The sequence below is a fragment of the Cornus florida genome, unplaced genomic scaffold (genome assembly GCF_030987335.1).
Source record: "Cornus florida cultivar Cherokee Brave unplaced genomic scaffold, ASM3098733v1 CherokeeBrave_3.0.0_Hap2_Chr03, whole genome shotgun sequence".
Classification (NCBI taxonomy): domain Eukaryota; kingdom Viridiplantae; phylum Streptophyta; class Magnoliopsida; order Cornales; family Cornaceae; genus Cornus; species Cornus florida.
In genome coordinates, this window is record NW_026775573.1 from 13,095,353 (window position 1) to 13,106,766 (window position 11,414).

Below are 11,414 nucleotides of genomic sequence, written 5' to 3' on the forward strand. Positions count from 1 at the left end.
AAAAAGGCTTGAGCACAAAAAAAAAACAAACAAACATAGTATTGATTCATTAAATGTAATACACAAACTAGAAAGCAAACTATGAAATAAATACAAGATATGAGTTAAAACAAATGTGGAAATGGCTTCTTAGGATTGAAAACCATGCAATTCTAGTTGGAAACTGCAGCAGTGTGGTGTGAAGTTTCCGAGACACGTAAAGATGCAGCCCGGATCTTGTCAATGTAAGCTGTGGCTTTCCTGTCAATACCAGGCTCAGCCACCCACCGGCCATCTTGGTCACTAGGCCACACTCTGCAAGTTTTGTCATCCCTTGCATCTTCGACTTTCCTAGCAGACGACTTCTTAGCTTTGAAGATGTTGAAAACAGAGGAGGAAGAGGACTTCTTTGGCCTATTGCCACTTCCCATGAATCCCATAAATTTCTCTCTCTTTGGGTTATACAAGACAACCCTCAAATGCTTAGAAGAAAGTTGTGTGCTCTCTTGAGTTTCTATGGCATTGAAGCAACCATGAATTTATAGTGCGGGAGGTACCCTTTGGAATCTTGAGAGTTCAAGACTGTTAATTTATTTGTACGGTCTAGATAAAATGAAATGACTTAACATCGAACACTATGCTGGTAAAAGTTTCTGTAAAACTTTGGCATTCGCAAAGCATATGGCTTGCAGGCCTCTACTTTAAAAAAATGACCTAAAAAAGCTTGGTGGGCTGTTTCAATGACCAACTTTATGGTCTCTCCACTAACCAAAGAGAAAAAAATCTGTCTTCCAATGACTTTCTTATCATCTCAGAGAAAAAAATCTGTCTTCCAAGGACTTTCTTTTCTCTCTTTAATAGTAAACATTAATTAATCTTGTAGGAAAATATCACACCACATTAAAATTTACTCCAAATTGTCTATCATTTTTTCTTTCCCCAAGGGGACTCGAATTCTCACATCCACTTTGAAAGCTAAAAGAGATACAAGATCAAGTATAAGCGAGGTGTTCTTACTGGCTTTGAGTAATTTGGACCAATATTGAATAATTTTGTGCTTTTTATGTATACCTAAGTTTATAAGTTGTTTAAACTTTTGTAATTTCAAAAAATAAAAGGATAATTTGTATCTGAGAAGCTATGTAAACTTCAGTTTATTTATTTACTTTTATACTAATGCACATTTCATAAATATGAATTAGGGTTTTGCCATCTGTTCAGAAAGGACACCCTTCTACTTTAAAAGAAGAAAATGACTGAAAAGGACTCAAAATCTTCTTCCAGAAGAATCTAAACCTCTTCACTACCAACATTGCTTGCAAGCTGTCTATCTTTTAGGATTCTTCATAAAGCCTAATGCATGCCATTCTGAGGTTGGGTTGCCCTCCTTGTACTTCAAACTTTGGAACCCTAATATTCCATTGCCTTTAGCATGTTCCTTCACTCATTGAGATAATATTTTCTTGCTCTAATCACCCAATTAGTTAGCAAATCTTCATTATATCTTATGCTTACCATATAAGAAAAAGAGTAAGCGTGTCTCGGAAAAATTGAAAGGTTGCTCCGTTGTGACATGGAGGCCACGACTTTAAAATGAGAAACGGTCTTTTCACATGTGAAAGTAAGACCACGCACATCAAACCCTCTTCAAACTCCGCACTCTACAGTGTCGGGAGTCATATACATTGAACTAGCCCTTTTTATATAGGTGGGCCTGGAAATTGTGTAGAGGTTGGTGGTAGTCTTTACTTCGATTAGCTTTTAATTAAAATTCATGTGCATGCACTTGCACTTAATGTTCTAGATCAGTATCTTCTTACCAACCTCTTTTGTTAATCCAAATCAAACCATTGGATTCTATATTCTTATATAATTAGTTTTAGGGTATATATAATTAGGTAGATTGTAAATAAATAATTTTATAGTGATAGAAGCCATTCTCTTTTGAAAATATCGTAAATAAACAATTTTATTATTATGAAAGCTATTCTCTTCTGAAGATGCCTTCTGATATTTTGAATTTTATTTTATTTTATTGTGTACTCACATCACGTGCTTTGGTTGGTTAATCAATATATAGATTTAGGTCTTGAAACTCTTGTTTAATTGGAATGTAGAATTTCTAAATGTATCGTTCACACTACAACAATAACTTAAATAATGTACAGGTTGTCTAAAGCAGAATCTCTTTTTTGTTTTCTTGTGGAAGTGAATTGACACTTTGAATTTAAAATTAAATAAAATAAAATTGTTCAAAGTTTAAATTAAATTGAAAATTACAAAAAAATAAATTATGATGTTTGTAAGAGTCCAAAATAGAAATAATAATAAATAATATGCTGTGAATTACAAAAAATAAATTATGATGTTTATAAGAGTCCAAAATAGAAATAATAATAAATAATATGCTGTGAAAATTATTATAATCAAAGAGAAAAAATTTAAAATCATAGAATTGAAAGAAAAAGTAAATTTTAGTCCAAAGAGAAATATATTTGAAAATAAAAAATATACTTGTTTTTAAGAGTCCAAATAGAACTAGTATTGGGAAAAAGGCAAGGAAGTTATTATTTAAGGAAAGAGTCCAAAGAAAAATATAATTGAAATTTTAAAAAATAAATTGTTACGTTTATAAGAGTCCAAAATATAAATAATAATAAATAATGTGCTGTGAAAATTATTATAATTATTAAAATCAAAGAGAAAAATTTCAAATCATATAATTGAAAGAAAAAAAAAGTATATTTACTATTTTAATTGATAACTTATTTTATTATTTGGTAAATTATTTTATTAAACAATTATCTATTTATTTTAATTGGTAATTTGTTTTAACTTTAAAGAATTTTGAGTATTTTATTATTTGATTAATTATTTTACTTATCAATGATTTGAAACACTTTAAGTCCCTTATACATTTAATAATAGTATATATATATGTGTGTGTGTGTGTGTGTGGGGTTGCTCAGAAGGTAATGTGACAAAGACCAAAACTTACATGGATTAAATCATAAAGGTCAAAATAAATCCAAAAGAAATATAATATGTATAATAGAAAAGAATGGAAATTTTTTTTTTTTTTTATGTGACCAACTACATTTAGAAGGGATAAATAAAAAATGATGATGAAACATATGTTGATGTATATGACATAAAATATCAAGTTCAACAAAATTCGAGCTAATCATAGTCTAGTGGCATATCCTTTCCTTTCTTCTCCTCTACCGCATCCCGTGGAAGGTGGGAATTTGAATTCAAGACAAATAGGTGTTTTGAGTTTTTTGTCAATTAAAAATAAAAATCCCAAGTATTTACAGGTGAAGATTTGTTTGGGCTGAGCCCAGACAGTCAATTTATTTAAACTGAAAAAGAACCTTATTTAGCCGATCACATGCAAAGAAAAACTAATTAGTCGGCCCAATTTACTGGATTTGGGCCTAGCAAGACTCCAAGCAAGGCCGGACTGTGATATAACCTACCCGTGACTTAAAATACCTCACCACAAGGTAATACTATCAAAACCCTAAATCTCTCGCTCTTTTACTTTTGGGGTTCCGTGTTGATCGACTCAACGCAGAAACGCGAGCGAGAAAGATATCGGAACGTTTTGCTTGTCGGCGGCGAAGATTCTTCATTCAGGTGAATCTACAATATATATATGTATCTGTACATCTATGTGTATATGAACACGTGTATTTGTTTATTTTGTGTGTGTCATGTCAGATTCGGACCCTAGAGTGACCTTATGATAAATCTAAAGCAAGTTTTGATTTTTTTTTTTTTTTCTAATTTGAGGATTGCACCAAAGATCAAAGCTTAGATCATGAAATTATCGAATTAAGTTTGTTTTGATGTGCGGTTGAATGCGAGAGCTCATTGAAGGGTAATTTTAAATTCTAGATGAAATATAAAGAAATTAAATATTACGTAATTGTGTGTGTGTGTATATATGTCTATATATGTTTGCCTGGAAAAAGGAATTTGTATACGTGAAGGATTGTGGATCTTGGAACATATTAGTCAATTAAAACGTGTTTGGCTCGTTTAGTATGCTAAAATTGCGCTGCATCTATTTTGGTTTTTGAAAATTTCAGAAGCATATAGAAATTAAATATTTGTGTATCTTGATATATATATGTGTGTGTGTGTGTGTGTGTGTGTGTATGTGTGTGTGTCTATATATGTTTTGCCTGCAAAAAAAAAATGTCTAGGTTAGTTTGATCATATTCAAGTTACTGAAAATTTAAGAAGCGTATTTTAAAATTTGTTTTAGTATTTCTGCCCCATGGCAATGAGGCAACTATCAGTCTCTAGTTGCTGAGAAGAGTAAGGGTAGTTCAAGATGAAATTTGAATCGTTTTATGCTGTTTCAGTTTCCATAGAGAGGATTTATGGCAAAGAGTTGTATTAGGTGTAGCCGTTTAGTTGAATAGAGGTTTTTGTTATCTTGCATGATTTTTGACTCGGTAAAATTTTCAGATTATTCCGTTCACCATGATTGAATTTCATGAATAATAATCAATCCGATAAAATCATGAATGCATTTTTTCTATACTGATTCCTGAAGTTTCAGCCATTTTGATTTATTTTTTGCCTCCTATTCTGGCAGAAAAGAAATGCACGCTAGAGATAAACAACAACTGAAGATGGAGGAGGTAAGAATATGTTAATGAATTCCCAGGTTGGACTTTTGTTGGCTCCTTTGTTGGTGTTTTTTTGTGCTAGTGGTTTGTAAATTACATTTGAAAGATGTGTTCTTGTATATAATACTTATCAAGATCATTTTTGACTTTGTTGGGATGTGGCAACGTAGAATAATATAGCTTACCATGTTTTCTAATTCTAGCTACTTTGATGCTTTTCTTATTTGGATTACATTATCTTAGTTGACCAGCTTATGTTGATCCCCCAATGCTACTTAGATGTATTGTTGATTGTTGAATGATCCATTCGTTGGTAGAATTTCTTATGGTATTATGAAATTTTATCAACACTATTCTTATATAAAAATGCTATCAATGCTGATCCATTTTGCTGGAGCTAAGTGAATTTAATTGTAATTCGTTAAGGAGATATTCAGTTGTGAATCATTAAATAAGGAGACTTTAGTTGCAAGTGATACACACACACACACACACACACACACACAAACACATATATATATACTCATTATTATGGAATCTCCTAGCCTATGTATCACACTCTTTACAATTGTTCTTTTCATTATACACTGAAGGTAAGTCACAACAGTGTCCTAAGTTTATCTGTCACATGTTGATGAGCGTTTAAAGAAACATTGACCATGTGTCGAAAAGTTGATAATTTTATTTATAAATTATGATCGTGTTGGTCATGTGTAAGAGTTTCAGAGACATATCTATTTTTTATACTTGTAGTGTATGTCGCACATCCGACATGGATTTTTGTCAGATACTTACTTTGTACTTGAGTTGAATTCTGCATCGTAATTCTACTTGTTTGCAAATACTTTATGAAGACATATTACTGGTGGTGATTCTGATATGATGATGGGCATATGCTGCATTATATGTTGTAGGCGTATACAGATTCCATTATTGAGGAGTTTGCAGAGGAGTTCCGCCTGCCAATAAATCAAAAGCCAACAGAAAATGTAGATCTAGATAATGTGGAACAAGCATCGCTAGACACACAATTGACATCATCTAACGTTGGGTTTAGGCTTCTCCAGAAAATGGGTTGGAAAGGCAAGGGTCTTGGAAAGGATGAGCAAGGTATGTGTATTGGTGGAATGATATGGATTGCATATTATATATCTATTGTCATTACTACATACTGTTAGCGGCCTGTCTCATGTAGTCGTCTGGATATATGTTCATCTGATGTCAATAATATTCTCATACCATGATTAGTACTTTTTTACTGGAGATGTATGCAGATATCTTATGCTGTTGATAGAGATTGTCAGTGAATACCTTATTTTTATTGTCAATTCTAATATACATTACTACTGTCTTATGTTGCACACTGCAATTTGGGATTTGTTAATAGCTTTTCTGTAAAAAAAGAAAATTGTTTTAACTTTTAGCATCGAGAAAAGTACACGGAGCTTGTATTGTTTGCCAAATCAATATTGGAAATTATATTCAGAGTTTGAAGCAAACGTTTTGAGTTAATTGCTAATTAGCTTACCGACTTCTATTTTCTATATGACTATAATTGTTACTCTTTGCTGCCATTCAGTTTTTTTTTTTATTTTTAAATATATATTACTTTTTATTGTCATTCAGTTGACATTCTCGGATATTGGGATTTACTAGGTTAAGAGATGCATTGGATATTTATTTATGGAAATGATGTATCATGAAACTTCAGTAAGCTTGATAGCCTTTTGCATATATGCTACAATTCATGATCAATATTTCCTACCCAATCTAACCAAACCATAAAAATGGATAAACTTTTTTCTGCTCATCCTTTCTACTCAAACCTTTTCACCATTTTTATGGTTTGGTTAGATGGGTAGGAAATATTGATTATGAATTGTAGCATATGTGTAAAAGGCTATCAAGCCTCCTGAAGTTTCATGATACATCATTCCAAAAATCAATTTCCAATGCGTCTCTTAATCTAGTAAATCCCAATATCGAAGAATGTCAATTGAATGACAATAAAAAGTAATATGTATAAAAATAAATAAATAAAAAACCTGAATGACAAAGAGTAATATGTTGAAAATAAATAAAAGTAATATGTTGGAAATTATATATGCTATTCTTATATACAAAATAAAAGTCGAGAAGCTAATTAGCAATTAACTAAAAGCGTTTGCTTGAAACTCTGAATATAATTTCCAGCATTTATTTTGTAAACAATACAAATTCCATAAACTTTTCTCGATGCTAAAATTTATCATTTTTTTGGGATTGTGGTTCTTAGCCTTTCTCAGGCTTTCTATCATATAGTTTTTATATCAATAAAATCACTTTACCTTTCAAAAAAAAATTATTTATTTATTATTATTATTTTACAGAAAAAGCTATTAACGAATCCCAAATTGCAGTTTGACAATAATTTAAACCCTTATATCCATCCAGTTTATTAATTTTATGATTCATTTTGAACCTAATTATTCTAATTCATTATGTTGAGGATCTTAGAGTATTGTGCTATTCAACCATCAATCAAACATGATCTCATCCAAGAACCTAATTTGAGCATATTCATTAGGCTTGTGCAACATCTTTTATTGTTTTAGCATCCATTATCCAATAGACATGTTTCTAATTGTAGGCAAATACCACAAGCTTACGCCATACTCAGTACACTATTTTGTATCAATAGGTTATTTTGGGTTTTGCTAAAATTTAATGGAGCTGCTGAAATTTCTTTTTTCTTTTTTCACCATCAAGTTACATTATTTTTGTTTTCTGTGTGAGATATGCTGATGAAGATATGGAAATATTTTAACATGTTCCCATCTCTTGCAATTCTGTTAACAATTTCATTGTCCTGAAATCTGAATTCTAGCTTCAGTCTGTTAGTTGAACTCTGCGTTACAAGCAGAAGCATTTTTTTTGTGGACAAATTTATTAAATTGCTTGGCAAAAGCCTGTCCTTAGATGATTTGTCAAATAACCTCCAAGATTCTAAATATCAATTAAGGTTAATTCTTGATCCTTATGTTTCTGATTTTTTTGGTTTGCATGCTAAGTTAAAACAGTTGTGTGTGTGTGTGTTTGTTGTTTTCCTGAGTGGAGTAAAGAATTACATGTCTTACCTTTTGCCACCCCCAGTGTTGTTAAAGGCGCGCCTAGGCTCGAGGTGCAGGTCTAGCACCTGTTGTCATCCCAGGCGCACTGATGTTTACTAGGCACACACGCCTCGGTTACGCCTCTTCCTATTTGTCAGGTGCACCTAGGCGAGCCTCACTGCTTTTTTTTTTTTTTTTTGAAAAATGATTATTCTCTTTCTTAAGCGAAAAAGGGTATATTTGGCAACTTAATAAATAAATAAGAAAGCCTAAGCGTATGAGAGGAGGAACTTTTGTTAAAAAGAATAAACAAATAAGAAAGCCCAAGAGGCAAAGTGTCAACCGAACATTGAAGGAGAGACTGTGAGATCAATGACAAAACCCTAGTTGTAGAGATGAACGATGAAGCCATGTCAGTTCTTTCTTCTTCTTCTCTCTCTTCTCCTCTACTTCTCTCTCCTCTCTTCTCATCTTTGTTTACTCCTCTCTCTTCGTCTAGTTCTCCTCTCTGTCTTTTTTTTTTTGTGCTCTATTTTTATTTTCTTTTCTTGTTAACAGATATTTATTTATTTATTTTGATTTATTTCTTTTTGTGCTCTGTTTTTCCTTTCAAAAAACAAATTTTGTTTTGCCTTTCAAGAAAACAAATTTGTGCTATGTTTTATGGTTCTTGAATGCTTATATAGTTGATGGATTTACTTTTTTATATTTGATATTAATTTTTAGAATATTGATATGACTTATGAGATATGAATGCTTTTATGGTTGTTTATAATTTCAATGTGCGCCTCACTTCACTTACGTGGGCGCCTCGCCGTGCGCCTAGGCTCCAAAAGACCTCTAGCGCCTTTAATAACACTGGCCACCCCCTCTCCCCTCCTATTTTTGGGTTCTGAACCATGGAGGCCTGACTTAGAGTGCATTCCATTTATTCTGTCGGTGTTTAACACATAGATTCCCTTATTTGTTATTCTAGTTATGATGTTCTGATATTCATTTCCTCTCTCTATGGTTTGTGTGTAGGAATAATTGAACCTATAAGATCCGGGATAAGAGATCCAAAATTAGGGATTGGAAAACAAGAGGAGGATGATTTTTTTACTGCAGAAGAAAATATCCAGCGCAAAAAACTTGATATTGAGTTAGAGGAGACGGAGGAAGTTGCAAAGAAGCGGGAGGTATGCCTTCAAACTTGTAGGTAGTAGTTGTAAATGTTACCAACAATAGATAATTTGAGGTTGATGCTTTACTTTTTCTGAAACATACATTTAATAGCAGAAGGCAGCATATAGCATATATGTGTGTCTTTTGACGGGAATGGTAGGGAACATCAACTTTGGAAGGTCTTGAGAATTTCGTGCAGTTTTTATTACTGGTGGCTTCTACTGCCTGCTTCCTGCACATTATGAAAATCCAGGTTTTAGCAGAACGGGAGCAGAAAATTCAAACTGAGGTGAAAGAAATACGGAAGGTTTTTTATTGTGAGCTCTGCAACAAGCAATACAAACTGGCTATGGAGTTCGAAGCTCACCTGAGTTCATATGATCACAATCACCGAAAGGTAATAGGTCTTTTATGCACTGATAAGTTGGATTTTTTGTTACCGTTATAATTTTAGCCGGTCTAATTCTGCTCTTAACTTGGTGTGTTGTTTACAGCGTTTTAAAGATATGAGAGATATGCATGGAAGTAGCAGTCGTGATGACAGGCAAAAACGAGAACAACAACGCCAAGAGAGGGAGATGGCCAAGTTTGCTCAGATGTATGCATCTGTTGTGCTCTCCTGGATTTTTTTAATTTAGAAAAAAAAAAATTATAAAAAAAATAAAAAATAAAAAATTGAACTGTGCCTATATTTTAATTTTCTTTTCCTTCTGGGTGACTTTTATTTATCTTTAGAGGATTAATTATTTTTATTTTTTTTCATCTTTGTATTTCATACCAATCAGGGCTGATGCTCATAAGCAGCAGCAGCAACAGCAGCAACAACAAGAACAATCTGGAGCGCCTCCGGTTTCCACTGCACTTAAAAGTGCTAGTGCACTTGCCGTTCAAGATCAGCGGAAGGCTTTAAAGTTCGGGTTTTCCTCAAAAGGTGGCACATCCAAGGTATTTTCAAGTTGCATTTTGGGTAACAATCACATTTTTACTATTGCCACTTTTAGTTTATGTTATGTTTGTGCAACTATTACCATCGAGTTTGTTTAATAATGCAAACTATTCTGCTTAGTTAAGAATATCGTGAGTTCTTTTCTTGCTTTTAGTGTATTACAGCACTCTGCTTAGTTAAGAATATCGTGAGTTCTTTTCTTGCTTTTAGTGTATTACAGCACCTCGAGCAGAACTTTGCTAGAAGTAGAAATGCAGTTTGCTTGTGTTAAATGCAATTGGCTATTTCTTGTAAAAACAAAGTATTTGATATTTTTTTTCCCTTGGATAATTATTTTCACCAACAAACCCCTATTGTGATAACCACCATAAATTGAAATAGCAACAAACCTATGGAAATTCTTGCTATTTCAAGCAGAAGAAAACTTGCACATCACGGATTCTCAGTTTTCTTTTCACTTTCTGGTAGTCTCATAAGTAAAAAGAATTTTACCGAATATCAATTAGCACCTCCTAAGCTTCACTCCCTTTACAGTTGTGCAATTGATACAGGTAATTTAAGTGAAGGCATGTAGATTAACTTCGGTTGTTGATGGTTACTAGACCTTCTGGCTAATCTCTGTTGCTTTGTCCTTTGTTAAACAGAGTTCAGTCAGTAATGCTGCAAAGAAGCCAAAAGCAGCTGTTGCGTCGGTTTTCAGTAATGATAGCGATGAAGAATAGAGAAGTCTAACCCCTTCTGCTAGGCATCGGTCAAGTTATATGGATAGGAAGAATTGTACCCTAATTAACGTTTACATTGCTTATTGTTAATGTATTTCAAAGTCGAAAACAATTTGTGACCTGTGCCCTAAATTATACAAATTTATCCAATGAAGGGGTCATCCAGACAAATTCTGGCAGTCCCACCATTTGGATGGTGAGTGTAGTCCGAAGCGATGTATAGGGATAATTTCTTCTTGTCCTTTTTTTCTTTCTGGAACTAGATTGTAAGGTACTTTCTTCCCATGCATTTGTGCAAAGATAGTGTTGATATGATTTCTTGGTATTTACATGTACTCGAGTGCAACTTAATGCTGTGAATTTGTTGGTGGTGGTAATTTCATAACTCGGGTTGTGATTTCACCGTAAAATATTTTTTGGAAATTGTTTTCCTCAATTTCCAGTGTTTAGCACAATGAAAAGTTGGATACGCATTTTTATTGTAAATTATTTTACGTTAAAACGCTGGAAAACTTCCGTATGCATCTTCAACCAAATCCATCTCACTTCTCAGTCCTCATATTTACCCAAAAAAAATACAAGTACTATATACACGTATATATTTATGTATGCATATTCTAGCTCTAGAAGCAGATTACTCTTCTGCAATTAACACACAAAATATGGTTTTGTAATTGTGTTTGAAGAAATGTCAAACTAAAAAATTTGGAGTGAGCCCATCGGAGAAAGCTTGTCGTGGTAAATATGCGGCTGGAGTCTACTACTCCGACCTGTCACCAGAGTCTTAAACTCCGGTGAAATCCTCTGCTACTCTTCCTTTTGTGTTTTTCTTTCTCTGTTGGGTCTTTTTAGTCTATGTTTGTTGTCCTTT

General features: G+C 33.0%; 1 protein-coding gene across 1 annotated transcript; it reads left to right on the forward strand.

Annotated features, from left to right (window-relative positions):
* The first annotated feature begins 3,500 nt into the window (after window positions 1-3,500).
* LOC132299526 (uncharacterized) lies at window positions 3,501-10,872 on the forward strand. Its single transcript, XM_059796212.1, has 8 exons — window positions 3,501-3,618; window positions 4,589-4,634; window positions 5,537-5,732; window positions 8,735-8,889; window positions 9,129-9,272; window positions 9,370-9,473; window positions 9,661-9,820; window positions 10,466-10,872. The coding sequence occupies exons 2-8, from the start codon at window positions 4,596-4,598 to the stop codon at window positions 10,541-10,543; spliced, it is 876 nt and encodes a 291-aa protein (XP_059652195.1). The 5' UTR covers window positions 3,501-3,618; window positions 4,589-4,595; the 3' UTR covers window positions 10,544-10,872.
* Window positions 10,873-11,414: the final 542 nt, after the last annotated feature.